This window comes from Hibiscus syriacus, unplaced genomic scaffold (assembly GCF_006381635.1).
Source record: "Hibiscus syriacus cultivar Baekdansim isolate YM2019G1 unplaced genomic scaffold, ASM638163v2 tig00112488_pilon, whole genome shotgun sequence".
NCBI lineage: Eukaryota > Viridiplantae > Streptophyta > Magnoliopsida > Malvales > Malvaceae > Hibiscus > Hibiscus syriacus.
Genome location: NW_024063342.1, coordinates 255,685 through 277,887, shown reverse-complemented (window position 1 = coordinate 277,887; position 22,203 = coordinate 255,685). Strand labels below are relative to the sequence as shown.

At 37.9% G+C, this 22,203-nt stretch overlaps 1 protein-coding gene across 2 annotated transcripts; it reads right to left on the bottom strand.

Annotated features, from left to right (window-relative positions):
* Nucleotides 1-3,646: 3,646 nt before the first annotated feature.
* On the bottom strand, nt 3,647-4,929 carry LOC120180051 (heat stress transcription factor C-1-like). Of its 2 annotated transcripts, none has more exons than XM_039185481.1 (2): nt 4,604-4,929; nt 3,647-4,504 (listed from the first exon to the last, which is right to left on the bottom strand). In XM_039185481.1, exons 1-2 carry the CDS (start codon nt 4,814-4,816, stop codon nt 3,713-3,715), a joined length of 1,005 nt encoding a protein of 334 aa, XP_039041412.1. In that variant the 5' UTR covers nt 4,817-4,929; the 3' UTR covers nt 3,647-3,712. The 2 variants fall into 2 exon arrangements, with proteins under 2 accessions (XP_039041412.1, XP_039041413.1); XM_039185482.1 differs by having other exon boundaries at nt 3,647-4,495.
* Between the last annotated feature and the right edge of the window lie 17,274 nt (nt 4,930-22,203).

Sequence of the window (22,203 nt, the reverse complement as noted above, 5' to 3'; positions counted from 1 at the left end):
CAGGGAATTCTTCTTTAATATAAAAAATGTCATGGCATTCAGAAATGTTTTCTAGCCTAGATAAATGGTTTGCAACCTGGTTCTCTATACCTTTCCTATCAACTACCTCTAAGTCGAACTCTTAGCAATAATAACATATTCCAATCTCAATTTTCTCTATACTTGGTTCGAAGAATGCCTTTTGGACTCAAATTATGTTGTTTCAATAATAACATATTCCAATCTCAATTTCCCTCTTAGCAATCCATTTGCTAAGTGTGTTCCCAGGAAGTCGAATGTACTTTCAATAAGCTGATCCTTCCTCCCACACGGTTAATCGCAATAACATCCTAACCAAGGTCAATTTTTGGTTTTGAAAATTGTTTTGATTTTTGAAAATAAGCGCAAGAAATCGAGAGAGATTTCTAAAGTTGTTCAAGTACTTTTTTCAATTGACGCGTTGGAATTGAATCATCGCTTTAGCCCTCGGCTTAAAAGAAAATTAGCTAAGCATGACAAAAGTCATACTTAGCATATTAAAAATAAAGCTTTAAAATAAAAATAAAGAAAATGCGAGTAAGAGAAAAAAAGAAAAAAGTTTTATAAAAACAAAATTAAAGAACTTCAAGATTCGAGTGATGATTGTTTAGGCTCACCCAAGGAAGGCATTTATAACCTTTGGAAACCTTAGAGATGCTAAAAATAATCCTAAGAAAATACAAAAGATAATTCCTAAACTTGAATTTAAAATGCTTGAAATGCTCTAGTCGTCCATCTATCTTCCAGAATCACTGACTGGATCTTCTAGAAGCTGTTGACTCACTGTCATGTAAGCATTTCATGTCCAATGTTCAAGCCTTGATTCTAGAACAAAAAGTGCAATTTTTAGTCCTTTTAAGCACATTTTCAAGAAGTCATAGTCCTACAAAAAATCATGTAAAAACGTCCAAATCAGCAATAAAGATGAACAAACGAGGAGTATTTAATCATAAAATATAACACAAAATAAACATTAGTCACGTATTCTATATAATCAATTTGATTTCATATTTATTATATTTTCCCTTGCAAGTAAAGACAGACGATAATATTACTGATAAAATTTTAAAAATATATATAGAGGTGATTAAAAGGTAATTTCCTTAACAATTAAATCAAAACCTTTATTTCTTCCCTGGAGTATGGTGGAGTAAGCAAAACATAAACAAATAACAAAAAATTTGGAAGCTTAAGCATCATTTATTTAAGCACTTTATGTTAACAACTTTTATAATGAAAACGTGGGCTCTCTCTAACTACAACCTTTGGAACATAAAATATAGTATTTGTCTAAAACAAACAACGAAACCTAAATGCATGGTCCATATTTTACCCCACCTAAAACGTCAACCAAAAGAGTTGTCAACGTTCGTCCCAACAGTGACTTCATTACACGTGTCCGAAACCCATTCCAAGCTCCATCCCACCAATCAATATCTGACACGCGTCGGCCGACATGGTCCAAACCCAAAAACATAAAGTAGTTATAATAATTAATCAAAACAGTCTTGAGATGCCACTTGGACCCACTGCCTTTCCATTATTGACAAATAATGGGACCCACTTACCCATTTCCATCGCCCCGAAAAGCCCGAAATAGAATCGGGTCCCCTCGTGATCTGACCCTCACGTTATTCTGTCGTCATACGGCTTCATAGTTTCACCATACCTATGTTAGCATATAAATGGCCTTTGAGTGTGGAGTTGGGTTGTTTAATTATTAAAAGTTATAAAATAATTTTTTAATTATAAATTTACGTTTTATTGAGTTTTTTAATTATTAAAAATTATAATATAGTCATTAAATATTTATTATATTTTAAATTTATCATTTTTTGTTAAAATATTAACGATAATTTCAATTGAATGTTAATTTGTTGTCTGAGATATGATAGTCGTTTGAGATTCTAGGATCAAATTTATCATATCTTAGACAACAGATTAACATCCAGCTTAGATTGTCGTTAATTTGTAATGGATAATGATGATTTAGAACATAATTAATAGTCGGGTGATCATTTGTACTTTTAATAGTCAGAGAACTCGACAAACTAACATTATATAGTCAGAGGACCAATTTGTAACGTTTGATAGCTGAGGGACTCAAGAAAATAATATCATATAATCGGGCCCATTTGTATACTTTATCCTAGTGAAAATTAAATTAAGTTATATGTTTTATCATTCAATTTAGTTATACTCTTATTTTGATTACTAGATTTAGAAATTTAATGAAAAATTAGGTGTTAGTGATGAAATTATGGATTTTATTAGAAACATATGTTATTTGGTATTAGACGATGTGATGAAATTTGATTGTTAAGATTGAAGTGGTTGATGATGATTTCAAGTAAAATAAACTTTATAGGTGTTACTGATGAAATGTGGCAATGATTAAATTAATTGTTTTTTTAATTCTTCTTTTTTAGTCGTTAATGGATTTTATTCGTATTTTTTTCTTGGACATTTTTGAAGTATATGGACGTTGAGAGATATTGAGGCTGTTTTCTTTTATTATATCTTAACATTTTTCAGTCATTATTACATTTTAGGATAAATTACGTGTTTAATACCTAGTTAATATCAGTTTTAATTCATTTTATTACTTAAACTTTTAATTTTTAAAAAATTATATCTAAAGTTTAGTTTTTATTTTATTTTAGTATCACCGTTCAAAATTTAACGCTAAGTTTTTTAAAAAAATTAAGTATTAAAACGGACCAAAACTGATAATTTAAGTATTAAGATGTGAAGTTTTTTAATGGTGAGTTATTAAAATAAAACAAATATTAAATATTAAATATAGTTTAAAAAAATAAAAATTTAAATATTAAAACACACTAAAATTAATAGTTTAAATATTAAATGTTTACTTCACCATTGCTTTTATGTCGTAAATATTGCTTTTAATGGTTGAAAAGTTAATTGCGAGCAAAAGTTTGAATAGCGGAGATCATATCATTTGGTGAGTTTGAAAATGTGATACAATATAAGTACATTTTTTAAAAAAATATTGGTTATTTAAAATTGGATGAAATTTTTTAAATTTTAAAAGATAATAAATTTATAAAAATTGAAGAAGAATGAAAACAAATTATTAATTTAAAAAATTAAAATTATAAAAATATTTTAATAAAAATATAAACTAATTATTTCTAAATTCAACCCAAATTTTTTAAAACCTTGATCAATATCTATATCTAACTTCTAAAAATCTAACTTAATTATATATAATCGAAACTGATCAATTTTAAAACTTTTTGATAACTCTATTTTATATAATTTTTTTATAATATAATATTTATTCTAAATGCTCTCAAACATTTATTTGACAGGAATATTTAATCATCATAATGCTCAAACCTAAAACTCTACAAATAACAATAATTTCTTTAACCCTCGTGCCTATTTTATATAAGTTAAAAGATAATTTTACTAGTATATTAATTTATAACTTTATAATCTTCTAAAGACTGGATTATAAATTTATTATTTTTAGATTGGATTGCATTTATATAGTATATTACTCAATTTTTTTTCTAATTTTACTCTGATTATAATTTTTATTAATCATTTTAATATACAATGCCAAAAAGAAAAGAAAATCGAAAACCAAATATGCAAAATCTAATACTAAAAGCAAAAATCAGTATACTAAAGATAGAATCCAACATATATCATGTGAAGCAGCTAACTAAAAGCCACACTCTAATAGTGAAAATGGATAAGGCGGTTGTGTACGCGCCTCCACCCATGCCGCCGCCATTTCTCCGAAATAACCCACTTGCCCATTTCTATCACCATACCCAACTACGTTACTCGTCCCCGACGGCGACATCACCATGCCGTTTCCAATCACCGTCGGAGCCACCAGAACCACCGGTAATTGACTCGTTCCCGTGGCGCAACCGTAGTTCATCAGTTGTATATTTTGCGGCCCCAACAATTCCTTCGAATCCTGATCGGGCGACGGCGACGATTGATAACTAGAGGGAAAAAAATCAATTTCCGGAGAAGCGGCGGCTCCCGGGTGACCGTCTTCTTCCTCCTCCGATTTCACGGAATCGTTATTAGAGACGGCGATGCTCGAAGATGGTGAATATGATGAGTTCGGCATCATGGTCAACCGCGGCTTCTTGTTGGCTTTGAGCTGCCGTGTGCGTTGCTTCTCGAGCATCATACGGGGAAGCAAATCGTGGTCTTGGACGACTTTGTGGAGGAACGCCATCATTTGCTCCGGCCGCCTCTCGGTGGCCTCTAAACGCTTGTTCATCCCTTGCAGCTCTTGTTCCAACGACTTCTGCTCCTCCTTTAGCCGCGCTATTTCCATCACTATTTCTTCGTCGTCTAAATCATCGGCTTTCACTTGCACATATGGAATTTTATTATGCTTCCTCCTCACTATGTTCTTCAACAAATGCTTTTGCCCTCTCAAGAACCATTCGCTCGCAAACTCCCACTTATCCGGATCCACCTTCTTGAATCCCTAAACACAAACAATACAAGAATACAAAACCATGAAAACAATCGAACAAATTTCGTAACCGGGACCGCAATTTAATAGAGTACTCTGATACGGACTTACATAAGTATTGAGCTGGCGAACGAAGCTAGAGAAATTGCCGTGCTTGAAGTAAACAGGCAAGATCCTTTGAGAGAAATCCAAAGGGTCGACGACTATGAAACTATTATTAGCTTTACCCCAAGTGATCAAACCATCAGTAATCGGATCATTCACCATCTGATAAGTTTTAGCGACGAATGGCGCTACCATGTCAGTACTACCGTTAGCATCCATTTCACAAAAAACAAACCCTTTTGATTCTCTGCCTCACCTCTTTAGAGAAGAAAAGGTATCTTTCTTTAGAGAAGAAGGCACAGAGACAGAGAGAGAAAAAGAGCTGAGCTGGTCTCCTTTTCTTATTTTTTTCCCCTATGCGCAGAAACGTGATATAAAAAGGATGGCACTCACAGATTTACAGTGACGAAAAAAGGATGGGGTTGACGTGGCTAAAAATCAGGAGGGGTTTGATATTTCCTTTGGGTGACCCACACTGCTCCGGTTCTATCATCTTTTTGGTCCTGATGGGTTTAGATATTTTTAAGTGTCCGGGGTTTTCATTGGTTCTATTATTTAGATTTGGTGACGTGGTTCCCTGTGGGTTTAAACAATGGGTAAATTACGTGTTTAGTATCTAAATTATTAATTTTAATCTTTTTTAATATCAAAACTTTTAATTTTTTTAAAATCATATATAAAATTTAGTTTTTATTTCTTTTTAGTACCCCGTCGTTAAAAACTTTAAGTTTTTATTTCATTTTACTACTCGTTTAAAATTTAACGTTAAGTATTGAAAATATTGAAAGTTTAAGTACTAAACGCGTTAAGTTATAAAAGCGAGGTACTAAAATCAAATGAAAACTAAACGTTAGATATGACTTTGAAAAAATTAAACGTTTAGGTATTACAATGATCAAAATTGATAGTTTAAGTACTAAATGCCTAATTTACCCTTCAAACAATTGCAACTAGAAAGACAAAGGATATATATATATATATATATATATATATAAGAGGCCAAGCGGGAAGCCAAGAAAACAGTGGCTAAAGCAAAGGATAAGGCATACGAGGAAATGTACAAGAGATTAGACACCAAGGAAGGATAAAACGGCATCTTCAGGCTTGCAAAATCCAGAGAAAATAGGAAAAATGATCTAGGTAGCATTAGGTTTATTAAGGATAACAATGGTGTTCTTTTAGTGAAAGATCATGATATTAAGAAGGTTTGGGGTAGTTACTTCTTTGGCTTATTTAATAAAGGTGCCTCTCCTATAGAGATAGTACCGTTGATGGGTCAGCCGACCATCATACTACGGCAGATGACTGCCCTACAAGTAGGATTGGGTTTGAGGAAGTCAAAATGGCTCTGAGAAAGATGGGGAGGGACAAAGCTGTCGGTCCAGATCAAATTCCAATACTGTATGGTTGGCCCTAGGAGAAGAGGGAGTTAAGTGGTTGACAAACATCTTTAATATTATTTTAGAGACTGCCAAGATGCCAGAGGAGTGGAGAGAGTCTACGATGATACCAATCAATAAGAATAAAGGAGATCCCCATCGTTGTGGCAACTACAGAGGTATTAAACTACTTATCCATACCATGAAGCTATAGGAAAAGGTGATAAAGGCTAGGTTGAGACAGGTTATTAGGGTTTTAGAAAACCAATTTGGCTTTATGCCAGGCAGGTCTACTACGGAGGGGATTCATCTACTTCGACGGCTTATGGAGAAATATAGGGAAAAAAATAAAGATCTTCACATGGCGTTCATTGAACTTGAGAAGGCGTATGATAGCGTTCCCCGCAATACGATCTGGAAGACCTTGGAAACAAGACGGATCCCAACTGTTTATATCCGGGCGATTCGTGATATGTATTGTAGATCTACTACATACGTCAGGATTACAGTTGGCGACACCGAGGCAATCTCGGTGGAAATCGGACTCTACCAGGGGTCGGCTCTTAGCCCTTACATCTTCATCTTGATTATGGACGGCATCTATTGCGCGACACCAGACGGTGTTCCATGGTGTATGCTTTTCGTTGATGACATTGTCCTAGTTGCTGAAACAAAAACTGAGCTGAATAGTATACTGGCTACCTGGAAGATTGCTATGGAAGAAAAAGGTCTAAGGATCAATATTGAAAAGACAGAGTATTTATGTTCAAACTTCAGTGGAAACCAAAACGATGAAGATGCAGAAGTATGCATAAAAGGACATGTTCTCCCCTCGAAGGATTGTTTCAAGTACCTATGGTATATGATATATAAAGATGGGGGGTGTAGATGATGACGTTACACACCGTATAAAGGCGGGATGACTAAAGTGGAGGGCTGCTACTGGAGTTTTGTGTGACAAGAATGTGCCTCTAAAACTTAAGGGAAAATATTATAGAATGGCAATAAGACCAGCGTTGTTGTATGGATCAGAATGTTGGACAATCAAGAAGGATCACGTAAGGAGGATGGAGACCACAGAAATGAGAATGCTTCGATGGGCATGTGGTAGGACTCTGTCGGACATGACACCAAACTCTGCCATTAGGATGTCCTTGGGGGTGGTGCATGTATCCGAAAAATTGAGGGAGGGAAGACTACGGTGGTTTGGGCATGTTCTTAGGCGACAACCGTCGGATGCGGTCAGGAGGGTAGAGTCGATTACAGTCGACGGTGTCAGAAGGAGAGGACGACCAATGCGGATGTGGGAAGACTGCTTGAGATATGATTTGAAGGATTTAGCCCTTACCGAGGACATGACCTCTGATAGGAAAGTATGGAGACTTAAGACTAGGGTAGCCGAGTAGTGAGGGTCACAACCATACGGTGTAACATCTCTGTCTTCTGACTTATACTTTTTATACGTTTCTGTCATTGGAATTTATGAAGGCTTAGAAGTAGGGTAGCGGAGTAGTATTGCCTTAGTTTAGGTTTTAACCCATTTGACTTTATTCCTTATCGTAGCTTGCTATCGTTGACTTCTGTGTATCATTCTCTTCAGGTTTCGTCTTTTTAAATTTAGCCGGGTCTTATGTTTCTGTCTATATGCAGAGAATTTTTACGCAGGGATTTATTTGCAGGGATTACTTCCCATTACAGACGCGCATATGAAGACTGTTCAACTATGTATTTACTTATTTATTTATACATTGCATTTTATCTTTATTTTTAATTTTCTGACTGACGGAGGTCTTCCACAGAAGCTGCTCTCAACCTTGCGTTTAGGGTCAGCATACTACCCTACCTCTCTCTTACCCCATTACATATGGGAATAGGGTTTTGTTGTTGTATATATATATATATATATATATATATATATATATAAAAGAGGATTTATGTATTTTTTCCTCAAACACAATGTAGTTAAATGAGCATTTTCTAAACCACAAGTAGTGTTTTTCTTAAAAAGGAGAGAATTAAATTAATTAGTTTCATTAAAGAGGTCATATAATACCTAAAGTCTATCCTTAGTTCATTTATCACGTGTAAGCTAAGAACTTAATCTAAATTTATTGTTTCATAAATATCTTGATGGTTTCTCAAACAAATGGGCACGCGCTGCGAAGAAGGCGAGTGGAATACAAGTCTAAGAGAGAGTGGACAGTGGCTTGGGTTGGCTGAGGAAAGGAATCCGGTTTGCTTTCGGCTCTTTACGAAAGCCAAGGGTGCGTTGGCTTCAAGCCGTATTTTATTACAGGGGTTGCAAGTGTTGATTCCCTATTGGTCCACGCCTCAGGCCTAACATTTTTTTTATTACTTTTGGATCGCTGCTTCTCCATTGGGGAGCACATTTGAATACCCCCAAATCTATGTTTGTCTCCAATTTGCATGTATTTAGTTTTAGTATATGCTTTCCTTTGTCTTTTCCTTTACTTTTATTTATTTATATTTCGGTTTCTACATTATCTTTTTATTCATCTATCTAATCTTTATACATCAAATTTCTATTCTTCTTAAGATTTTACATTTTGTACTGGTTTAGTTGTAATTCAATTTATATCTTTATAAGTTATTGTTTCATACATAGGTAGTGAAAAAACTAATTCAAACATATATTTATTTGAATGTTATATGTCAAATTCATCGAGTTGTCTTGGAAGTAAAAGAAAATTATTGTTCTCCTAAGTATACAAGTTTGGTTAACTGCGTGTGCATGATATGTTATTAATTGAATAAGAAAAATTATGAACATATACTTTTAGATTAAACTAAAGTGATTACAAAGTATTATTTGTTCTAAATACTCTCAATCATTTGACAATGAACGCTCAATCACCCTACTACAGTTGCTGATGCTCGAACCCATGACCTCTAGGAATAACTATTCCTTTAACTATTGAGGTAAGTTGGTTCGTGCAACATATATTACTTTATAATCACTCATGCTTCAAAAAAAATATCAAAATCTATAACTTTAAACTTTACCTATGACACATGACAATATTGGAACACCATTTGTGAAATATTTTTTTCTAACATCGAAATATGAGATAATAATCCATCTTCTTGTATTAAACTCAATGATTCAACATTAGAAGCAATCGAGAACATATTATAATATGCTATGACCATTTTATAACTGTTTAAAAAGTTTAATAATTAATTTATAGTTTTTAAAAGTTTAATGGCCTATAGATATTATTTTAACAGAATTTAATTTATATACTTTATCTTATTTTTTTCTCTATCCAGAACAAAAATTGCAATAGCAGTTCTAGATCAAGCCAAACTTTTACACTTGATTGACGATTATTATTAGTTTAGGTCTATGGAGCTTTTTTTTTCCTTCTAAAGACAACAATATAAATCTTAATGAAACATTTGAAAGTTTTTTTTAGGTTTAATGGTCACTTTGTATATATAATAAACCTATATTAGTTATTTTATTCAAACCTTTTAATTATATCAATTTTGATGTAAATGCATTTAATCACATCAATTTTGTTTATGATCGGTATTGATCATTACGGTGTTAATGTGACAGTCCAATATGTTGATGTGACAGTCTACGTGTGGATGATGAGGTGACAAAGGAGTTTAATTGTGCCCTCTAACTTGACCAAAATATCAATTAAACCTATTTGTCATGCAGTACAGTAAAATTGTTCTACAACGGTGTTTTTAGCGGTGTTTTGGGAGTAAACGCTACTAATTTTAAATATATAGTGGCGTTTGCATACCAAACGCCACAAAATGGTGCGATATAGTAGTATTTTAGTAGCGTTTCTATAAAAACACCGCTAAAGACTCGTACTTTAGTGGTATTTTTATACAAACGCCACTAGAGACTCGTACTTTAGTGGCATTTTTATACAAACGCCGCTATACACTTGTACTTAATGGCATTTTACAGAAACACCGTTATAGACTTGTACTTTAATGGCATTTTTATACAAACGCCGCTATACACTTGTACTTTAGTGGTGTTTGTGTTTAGTTTACAGTTTTTAAGTTCCGCACCCTTTAACCCTTTTCCATTTTTCCCCTTCACCCATTTTTTCAATCCCGCCATTTACCCAAACCCATTTGCGTATGTCCGAGAGTTGCAGCAGCTTTTCCTATCGGTGTTTCTATGGAGAAAGCTGTTCGAGTTTGATGACATCATCCCCGAGATTAATGGCTGCAGGAGGCTTCGATTTTCAGGTGCTGGCGATTGATATGAAGGATGTCGTGATTTGGGACGACGATGACGAGAAACGTGACACATATTTGTCCGGTATTTCCTGTTTCTTCAATTTTTTTGCATTATAATTAGAATAAAATCTTTCAAATGGTTTGTATATTTATGCTCAGATCAATTTTGCTTGTTTCTATTTTTGTTAAATATATATTTTTGCTCAGATCGATTTTGCTTAAATATATTTCAAATGGTTTGTATATCCAAATGATTTGTGTTAAACTGATCTTTACTTGTCTCATCCCAAAATTTCCCAGAAGACCAACTCCATAATGGTCGTTAATAGTTTTCTTTTTTTGCCCTTCATTGTAGCAGGTCTGTTTATCATGTTGTTTCAGATGTTGCAATCTTGAGGTTTATGGTGGAGGTCTGCTGGGGACCCATGCTGGCTGCATTTAGTGTCACACTTGACCAGAGTAATGATAGACTTATTACCTCTCTGTGTATACTGGGCTTTCGATATGCTGTGCATGTAACTGCAGTCATGGGCATGCAGATACAAAGAGATGCTTTTGTCACATCCATGGCGAAGTTTACTTTTCTCCATTGTGCTCCAGATATGAAACAAAAGAACGTTGATGCTGTAAAGGTAAATAATATTTTTTTGCACATAATAAAAAGAATGGGACTGTCCCCTTGGCTTTCTCACGTGTTATGTCACAGGAAGAATTAGAATTGTTTCATCTAAATTCTTGCACTTAATTTTTTATGCCTTTTGATTCCTTTTTATAGCAATTTGCTTTTTTATATATAGTAAAGGTTTCTTACTGTGATGTGTTCTTTATATCTCATTTGTTCAAAAATTTACTTTTATACAGGCAATAATATTGTTGACGAAAACGGGTAAAGAAAACGAAAGAACACGAGAATTTTACGAGGTTCGGCAATGTGCTTACGTCCTCGGTGCCTAGGCGGCGCTAGAAGTTTTATTCAATGATATTTTAGGTCTAGGTTACATCTCTATTTATAATAGAAAACCCTGGTACATAATTACAAAATCAACCCTGTACCGTACCGCGGGGGCTGCGCCCCCACACCCCCAACCCACATAATTCGTAACCCCACAACGAGACTTTTTATGAGCCATACATAACAAATCTCCACCTTGGCGAATATCCTGCCCCTTGGAAACTTCAATGTGGGTTGGGTTACCTTGCTTCTTTAACAACTCGAAACATTCAACAAGTCCAAGCAATGCTTGAACTTGTCTGTCGTAACTGGCTTGGTGAACATATCAGCGGCATTCTCATCAGTATGTACCTTCTGAAACAAAACCTCTCCAGATGCAACCAACTCTCTGATCTTGTGGAACCTTACATCAATATGTTTAGTTCTAGCACGATACACCTGATTCTTAGCCAAGTGAATAGCACTTTGATTATCACAAAGCAACTGAACTCCACCTTGTTGAACACCCAACTCCTTCACTAAACCAGTAAGCCATAAAGCTTCTTTTGCAGCTTCAGCCGCTGCCATGTATTCAGCTTCAGTTGTAGATAGTGCCACGACAGATTGAACAGTAGACTTCCAGCAAATAGGCCCTCCACCAAGAGTAAACACATACCCTGTCGTAGATCTTCTATTATCCAAGTCACCTGCATAATCTGAATCCACATATCCTACAACCAAAGGATTATCCCGCTGACTCCCAAAAACAATTCCATGTCCCACAGTACCCTTTAAGTACCGAAAGATCCACTTGACTGCATCCCAATGTTGCTTACCAGGTTTAGACATGTACTTACAAACTTGACTAACAGCATGAGCTAAATCAGGACGAGTACATACCATCGCATACATCAAGCAGCCAACAGCATTAGAATACGGAACCTTTGCCATATTTTCAGCTTCCTTATCTGTCTTAGGGCACTGTTCTGATGAGAGCTTAAAGTGATTCGCCAATGGAGTGCTAACTGGTTTCGCGCTGCTCATCGCAAACCTTTCTAGCATTTTCTCAACATAACCCCGTTGAGATAGCCGCAGTTTCCTTGAGTCTCTGTCCCTGCAAATTTCCATTCCAAGAATTTTCTTTGAAACACCTAAATCTTTCATATCAAATTCCTGACTCAATAAAGTTTTCAAACCGATAACATCATCCATGTTCTTCGCAGCAATCAACATATCATCAACATACAGTAATAGAAAAATAAAAGAACCATCATCAAGGCTCTTAACATAGACACAACAATCATACTCACATCGGTTGTAGCCAATCTTGATCATATAGGAGTCAAACCGTTTATACCACTGTCTCGGAGACTGTTTTAACCCGTACAAAGATTTCTTCAATCTGCAAACTAAATGCTCGTTTCCAGGTTGAGTGAAACCTTCAGGTTGCCGCATGTAGATCTGCTCCTCTAAATCACCATGCAAAAAAGCAGTTTTAACATCCATCTGCTCTAAATGCAAATCCCAACTAGCCACCAATGCAAGTACTGCTCGGATTGAAGTGTGCCTGACCACAGGAGAAAAGATTTCATCATAATCAACTCCTTTCTGCTGTGAAAAACCCTTCGCTACCAAACGAGCCTTGAACTTCTCCCCCTCTTTTTCTGTTACTGCTGGTTTCTTCTTATACACCCATTTGCAACCAATCGGCTTCTTACCCTCAGGAAGGGGAACTAACTCCATGTGCGATTGTGATTCAAAGACTCCATCTCCTCAACCATGGCTGCCATCCACTTGTCGTTTTCCTGACTAGTAACGGCATCATGAAAAGTAACTGGATCATCACTGCTAACAGTAAGTGCAAAAGATACCAAGTCTTCAAAACCCAATCTGTTCGGAGGCTTTATATTCGTCTGTCTCACCCTGTCTCTGGCGAGACTATAATCCTGCAAATCATCCGTAGTGGAACCACCAGAAGTCGGTTGAGAAGTTTCTGGTTTCTCAACTGGAAACTGCTCGAAATCTACCACTGTCGTGTCTTGCTTCTGCTGCAACATAGACTGTTCATCAAAAACGACATCTCTACTAATCACAACTTTCTTCGCAACTGGATCCCAGAACTTGAATCCTTTGACACCTTTCTTGTAACCCAAAAAAATGCACTCCTTCGATTTTGCATCAAGTTTGGATCTCTCATCAGCAGGTACATGCACATAAGCAGGACAACCAAAAATCCGTAAGTTATCAAAACTAACATCATGACCAGTCCATACCTCTTCTGCAACTTTCCCAGCCAGCGATGCCCTTGGCGATCTGTTGATAAGGTAACACGCCATGTTAACAGCCTCAGCCCAGAAGTGTTTGGGAAGCCCCGCATTCAACCGCAAACATCTGGCTCTTTCATTCAACGACCTGTTCATTCGTTCCGCAACACCATTCTGTTGTGGTGTCTTGCGCACTGTAAAATGCCTCTGAATCCCATGCTCCTTACAGAATTGTAGGAACTGTGAATCTGTGTACTCCGTACCATTATCAGACCGCAAACACTTGATTTTTCGTCCTGTTTGGTTTTCTACCTCAGTTTTCCACAGCTTGAACTTCTCAAAAACTTCAGATTTCTGTTTCAAAAAATACACCCAAACTTTCCGTGAAAAATCATCAATAAAAGTAACATAGTACCTAGATCCACCCAAAGACGATGTCGTGGAAGGCCCCCATACATCAGAATGCACATAATCAAGAATCCCTTGAGTTGTGTGCTTCGCAGTCTTGAAACGGACTTTAGTCTGTTTACCAAGAACACAATACTTGCAAAAATCGAGCTTACAGCTTTTGACACCATGCAACAAGTTTCTCTTGTGTAATTCTGCCATACCACGTTCACTAAGATGAGCAAGGCGCATATGCCACAATTTTGTCGTATCATCACAGGACTCAACAGAGTGAACTCCACCTGCAACGGTACTCCCTAACAATCTGTAGATATTCCCTGCAGTCATCTTGCCTTTCATCACAGTCAATGCTCCTTTAACAATCCGAATGGTTTCCCTATCCTCGTCAGCCTTAGGGATAAAACCATTCTTGTGCAAAGTGCCCAAGGAAATCAAATTCTTCTTCAAGTCTGGGATATGTCGAACACCACTCAACGTCCGAACGGAGCCATCGTGCATCTTAATTCTGACATCACCAATACCAACAATATTACAACATCGATCATCACCCAAATAAACCGAACCAGAATTAACCGGCCTGTATGTCGAAAACCATTCCCTATTTGGCGTGATGTGATAAGAACATCCAGAATCAAGAATCCAAGCATCCGTCAATTGTGTCGTTGAAATAGAAAGCATATCACCCTCACTGCAATCAGAAGTATCATCCTCGACCACGTTCACAGACTTGGATGAGCCATCACGCTTCTCATCGGTCTGCTTTTTCAACTTCGGACAGTCTCGCTTCATATGTCCCGCCTCCTTGCACTTGTAACAGTGAATCGTCTTCTTATCCCTGGATTTGGATCTGGAATTCCGCTTCCCGGACCCTGCCTTCTCTGGCTTCCGTCCACGATCTCGATTACCCTTGACATATAAGCTATCGGCTTGAGAGCTTTCCCCTGCATTCTGCTTCCGCTGGTTGTGAGCCAACAAGGCTGCAGTAATCTCCTCAACGTTGATAGTCTCTTTCCCATATGTAAGAGTAGTCACCATGTGTTCGTAAGAGGAAGGCAACGAACACAACAGAATCATCGCTCTGTCTTCATCCTCAATTTTCACATCAAGCCGAGCCAGATCAGAAACGATTTGATTGAAGACATTCACGTGTTGCGCCAAATCGTGATCGTCCTGCATCTTCAGCCCATACAGCCGCTGCTTCAGATACAGTTTTGTCGTTAAGGATTTGGACATAAACTGACTTTCCAACTTCCTCCAAATTTCGTCTGGAGACGATAGATGCATGACGTGATACATGACCTCGTCCGCCAAGCATAATCGTATGGTTCCTGCCGCTCGCTGCTGCAATTCTTCCCAATCTTCCTCATCCATCGACGCCGGCTTTGTAGGTCGCAAAGCCTTCAAGATCCCTTGCTGCGCCAATAGATCCTTCACCCTCGTTTGCCATAATCCGAAGTTACCCTGACCATCGAATTTCGCGACTTCGAATTTTGCTCCTGACATCTGATACCAATTGTTGACGAAAACGGGTAAAGAAAACGAAAGAACACGAGAATTTTACGAGGTTCGGCAATGTGCTTACGTCCTCGGTGCCTAGGCGGCGCTAGAAGTTTTATTCAATGATATTTTAGGTCTAGGTTACATCTCTATTTATAATAGAAAACCCTGGTACATAATTACAAAATCAACCCTGTACCGTACCGCGGGGGCTGCGCCCCCACACCCCCAACCCACATAATTCGTAACCCCACAACGAGACTTTTTATGAGCCATACATAACAAATATCTATAGCCATTGAAGATGGTAACCATCTTTAGGAAGCCTGGGAGCATATATTGACATGCCTGTCCAGAATTGGGCATTTGCAACTATTGGGAGAAGGTGCAGCGACTGGTGCATTATTTTTATCTGTGTCTAACACTGAAACAGATGAAAAGATGGAAAAATCTGCGGTCTTCAATATCTGATGAAAAAAGGAACTCTCCAGAATCCAGTTGTAATGGCAGTCGTCCGAGGGGGTTTATATGATAGCACCACTGTTGGAGTCAATATTTCAGAACTGGTAACATCAGAACAGATTAACCACTTCATTGCAAACTTGAATTTATTGGACCAGATAGGAAATTTTGAGTTGAACCACGTTTTTGCACATAGCCAAAGGTTAAGCATTGACACAATAATGGCATTTGTGAAAGCCCTTTGCAAAGTTTCTATGTCAGAGTTGCAATCCCCAACGGACCCTCGTGGTTTTAGCCTCATAAAACTAGTTGAAATTACGTAAGATTCTTATCTTTTTTCTTTTAGAAAGTTTCTTGTACTGCGATCTCCAGCAGATCCTCAAGTTTTTAGCCTCATAGATCATTGTCGTCGCTCTCTCCAACGCATCTATCTCCCTCCTTCGTGTTCCTATGGAAAGTACTTATTCGGGAATATTATATTGCAGGCATTACAATATGAACCGCTAGTTTAGTTGCAATATTGATGATCACAGATCATATTGGCTTCCTTTGCTAACAGGTAACCTGCTAGTTTAGTTGCTTGCAAATCCTATAGCCTTGCTGTCAGTGTTTTGCAATATGGATGAATAATTGGCTATTTGTACGGTCAATCCTTAGCAATCGAAGCAAGCTGATTATGTTGTAAATATAAAAAAACTAATTGACGAATGAGAACATGTCCACATCATCTTCTTTTTATTATTTCACTTGCTTTCCACCACATTGTTGTGGATCTCTATCAGCAATGTACTGTGAACCAAGGCGTCGTATGCATTATGGTCATTCCTGATATAAATGTTCTAAATACCAGTTTAGGTTTCGACGCTTATTTTCCATGTTGATTGGGGACATGATTTCTGCTCATATCGATTCTAGGAAATAATTTGGAGAATCTATATTTAACAAGGGTAACATGCTAGTTATTTATGTCTTTGTATATTTTTTCTTGTTATATTGATGTGGAATCCAACTTTGTGGATTTAACTACACCAGTATCTGGATCTGCTTTTAACCAAGGTGCTAAATCTCCTAAACAAATATGTAAATCCAATAATCTTATACCTTCAAGTGCATCATCTTCAATCATCGTGGTGAATTATGATTCTCCAGATATTCGAGGAGTAACTGCTATGTGGGAGTGCAAATCCTGTAAGTGTTTCATGCATCAATATCACTTTGTTTATATATGTTGCTTATAAAGGGATATCATATTGTTTAACATATGCTCAACATGTTTTCTATTGAATTTTATGTGCTGAAACATTTTGGGCATGTTTATTTATAATGTTGACGCCAGACAGAATAGAGATTATCCTGTAGGCTAGCTCCGACAGACGATTCACAAGAGAAAATTCGCCCAAAAACCAGAGAAAAAAGTCTCTAGGGTTTAATAAAATATTATAAAATCAAAACTATCCAAAAGCAGTCCACAAGCCGGACTGTTATAGCAAAAAAATCGTCTTTATTCGAATTTTGCCAAAAATAGCAAAATCCCGAAAATCACTCTAAATTGAAATTCGAAATGAAATAAGCAATCTCCCAAAAATCCGGCCTAAATCGGATTTAAATTAACTTCCTAATTAACAATCGAAATATTACCATAAATAGTAAAAAATAACTAAATCTAGTGATTCAGAGGGGAAAACGGTAGAATTTGAGGTTGAAAAAAAGGCCATATGGAGCGTAGCTCGATGTGGAGAGCGTGCGCGTCGAAAAGAGCTTTCCGGATTGGGGTCTTATGCGCGATTCTGACACCTGTAGCCAAAGTTATGGCCAAAAGACTAAAACATACTCAAAACGACCCCAATGAGGAACATGTCACAATCAATTCCCGCCTTTGCGCTGATCTGCCAACTCATGGTATCTCAGCGCCATCAACGTGCAATCTGACAGCTCAGCATCATCTGTCTCGGATCCCCCTGCATCAAATGTCCATGCTCACATGCTTAGTCTCGCTTGCCAAGCTGGCATTCGACCCAATTATATTATACTTTTCTCTTTGATTGTTCTTAATAATCATGAATTGAAGCTTGTTGAGCAATCTAAATACCCCACAGGCCATGATTTACTTAATGTTGGCATGGACCATGTTTTTCAGTGAGATTCATTGTGTTACTTGTTTACATCTTGAACTGGAGAAATATATGCTTTTTTCCTTCCTTTTTTTTTTGTTTTATTTTCCCTCATATAAAGTTGCTTTGCACATCCTTGATGTTAAAACGTTGCAGTCATTAGCCCCAATATGAGAACTTTGCTTTACTGAAAGGCCTAGAGACATCGGCACCAAGTACAAATTTTCGTCCTGCAAGTTTTGCACCTTGGAAAACCCTGTGAAACTGGATAAATGCAGTGGGAAAGGAATTGAATGGATCCACATAAGGCAATTAATGAAGAACCACCCTGATAAGTGGAAGACTATAGACCTTTTTGCACTAGGTCTGTATGTGTTGATTATCTTTCCGAAGGCATTGGGCTGCATTGACGCAGCCGTGGTAGAATTGTTTGAACAACTTCCGAGACGAGTCAACCCAGCACCGACCATCTTAGCCGAGACCTTTCTGTCTCTTAATCATTATCGAAGATCTGGTAGAGGAAGGTTCGTTGGGTGTGTTCAGCTCCTTCAAGTCTGGATTCACAGCCACTTATGGAAGACTAACGGGGTTGCCTACCGTCGATTTAGCACCACATATTCACCATTAGGAGAGTTCATCACAATGAAATGACATGAAGGTGCTTCAAAGGAATAGTGGATGAAAGTTTTTACACATCTTCAGGATCGGGATATTACCTGGAGAGCCTCCTGGTTGTTCCTCGGTGACGTTCTTTTCCGGTGTGGGGATTCTGATACTATAACTTTACTTGGACTTTGGGGTGCAGTTGGGTATGCTCCGTTGTTGGCACTGAGATAGTATGGGGCACGTCAGTTTGTCCCTGTAACATACGGACTAATTAAATCAGAGTTTGTGTATAGCAGTGACAGTTATAAGAAGATGATCAAGGAAGCGGTCGATTCATGGAAGCAAGTATTTCGGATGGATGTTGTAGCTGCCAGAGACATGCTTACTCTAGACTATGTGGAGTGGCGAAGATTGAGAAAGAATGATAACATCCCGGTGCCAGACTGCGAAGACACCCGAACTATGGAGGAACATCTCAGGTCTGTCCCTTCTGGACTTGAGATAGCCAGGGCAGAGTTTGAAGCTGTGAATAACGAGCTTAAGCAGAAGATTAAGGAACTTGAAGCTGAAAATTATCAATGGAAGCTAGATGCCGACTCTCAGAAAGATAGAGCGGACAAACTGGAAAGAGAACATAAAAGAGTCCGTTTTGAGCTCGAAGATTTGAGAAATGGGTATCAAGATAAAGTCAAAGATAACTCAAAGTTGAAAGTAACCTCTGAATACTGGAAAGACGAAGCTCGCAGTCTAAAAAGAAAGTTCGAGGGACCTGATGAAAGAGCTTGGAAGGAACAACTGAAGACTGCTCAGAGGCGCTTGGCAGACAGTCAACATCAGAACCAACGCTTGAGAATCCGAGTGGCTGACTTAGAGAAACAACATGAAAAGGATGGCAAGACAATAGCTGAGTTAGAAGCTATTGTAGATGGGTTCAAAAGGCAAGCGAACGAGCTTCAGATAGTGCCCTTCCATGGAGGTTTACAATGGCGTTTTCGTTGGGAGCAAGCACAACGAAGGGTAAGGGCTAGAGACACAACTATCCGAGATTTCTTGGAATAAGTACAGAAGGCGGCTCGTCATCTTCACGGCCTGGCCAGGGAAGTAGGAGTGGTTCGACAAGGCATTCAACCAGTGACGGATGAAGACAGAAGACTTGTCAACCTACTAGAAGCTGTTAGGGGTCTAGAGGATTTAGTCTGAATGTACCTTTAATTTGTCTTTATGGCTCTTAAAAGATAAAACATTTTTGTCTAAATAAGGATTATTTATCATAATGGACACTTTTCTGGATCAATGCGTCCAAATTGCATACATCATGCATTGCATTTCTTGCATTTTATATTTCATGTTTGTTTTTATTTTTATATTGTCCATATTTTTACATTCGTATTAACTAACAAAACATGTCTCAGACACCAAGCGTACCATCGCAAGCATTAGATACGCATCACCCTCACAACACTCATGCAAAAAAGAAACAAATGGACTCCAGAATCGAGAAGATTGAGGAGAACATGGCAAGACTGCAGAAATAATTGGAGGACAAAATGGCTCAGAACAGTCAACGTACCATGGAGTCCATTAAGAAAAGCACGGAGTCCTTAGTCGATCAGATCGTGGCTAAGTTATCTGGTTTACAACAACAGACAAGTGCATCCAGAGAAGGTGCTTCTGAGTAGATAACCATACCATCGACCCCACAAGTGGTTGTCTCATTCGGGACCTTACCCGGACTGTAAGGTGATTCATCTGCCGCCAAAGGGAAAGTTGCATCAGTGGCAAATTTATAGACTTCTGCGGTAAAACTTGACAGTCATTCGAACGACTGCCCTATCCCAGATTTTGACGAGGATGATAAGGCAAGGAAGATGGAAGAAAATATCAGGATGTTAGAAGACCAAATGAAGATTGTCCAAGAGACCATGGTTATTATGGTGTGGATGCAATGGAACTAAGTTTGGTTCCCGATTTGGTGCTTCCACCAAAATTTAAGGTTCATGAGTTTGAGAAGTTCGACGGGAACAACTGCCCTTTAGCCCATATCACTATGTTATGTCGGAAGATGACAGGGTACGGGGGAAATTCTTAATCCACTGCTTTCAGGAGAGCCTGTCCGGTTCAACTATCCGGTGGTACAACCAACTCAGCCGAACTCATATCAAGACGTGGAAAGACTTAGCCAAGTTTTTCTTAGAGCAGTACAAACATATCAATGATATGAGACTAGACCGAGTTATGCTGCAGAGCTTAGAAAATAAGTATAACAAAAGTTTCCGACAACACGCACAGAGATGAAGGGATTTATTTGTGCAAGTTCATCAACCCTTGGATTAAAAGGAAATTAGAAAGTTGTTTGTATAAACCCTGAAGGCACCTTACTTTGAGCATTTGGTAGCAATCACGTCGGGAAGTTTCTCAGATTTAGTCATGGCTGGTGAGATGGTTGAACTGGCCATAAAACAAAGAAAGATTGAAGGAGGTGACTCTATTAGAAAGCCTCCCGTGAAGAACAAGGATCGTGAGATCAACAATGTCAACACCTACAAAATTTAAGGTTCCTGAGTTTGAGAAGTTCGACGGGAACAACTACCCTTCAGCCCATATCACTATGTTCTGTTGGAAGATGACAGGGTACGGGGGAAATGACCAACTCTTAATCCACTGCTTTCAGGAGAACTTGCCCGGTTTAGCTATCCGGTGGTACAACCAGCTCAGCCGAACTCATATCAAGATGTGGAAAGACTTAGCCAAGTCTTTGTTAGAGCATTACAAACATATCAATGATATGAGACCAGACCGAGTTATGCTGCAGAGCTTGGAAAAGAAGAATAACGAAAGTTTCCGATAGTACGCACAGAGATGGAGGGATTTATCTATACAAGTTCATCCACCCTTGGATGAAAAGGAAATTAGAAAGTTGTTTGTACAAACCCTGAAGGAACTTTACTTCGGGATTTTGTTGGCAATCACGTCGGGAAGTTTCTCAGATTTAGTCATGGCTGGTGAAATGGTTGAATTGGCCATAAAACAAGGAAAGATTGAAGGAGGTGACTCTAATAGAAATCCTCACATGAAGAACAAGGACCGCGAGATCAACAATGTCAACACCTACAATTCTAGCAAAGGTGTTACGATCTCAAAAACAGCTGCAGTTGTACCATCTGGTACTTCTAACCAATCTCAGAGAGGAACTAAGGAGGGAAAGGGAAAGGGAAAGGGATCAGTTCGATCATATTCCCATGACATATAAAGAGTTATATCAACAACTCTTCGACATTCACGCAGTATCACCATACCCAATGGATCCGATAAAGCCCCAATATCCGAAATGGTTTGACAAGAACGCCCATTGTGAATATCATGGAGGTGTGCAGGGGCATTCAATTGAAAACTGTCTCGCATTTAAGAGACTGGTACAATAAATGCGGAACAAAAATTGGATTCATTTCAACTCCAGAGCACCGAATGTCGCCCAGAATCCCTTGCCTAATCATCAGGAGACAAGAATCAACGCAATCACCACCGAGAATGGCAGGAGAATTAAAACCTGTGTTTCGGAGATTAAAACTCCTTTGGCTTGGATATGGAGCCAAGTGGTAAAAGCAGGGCTTCTTATACCCTATTCACGTGAAACAAGGATTGAAGATGGTAATCATTTTTGTTACCACAACGAAGAGGGGCATAATGTACAAGAGTGCCCAGAATTCAGATCGAT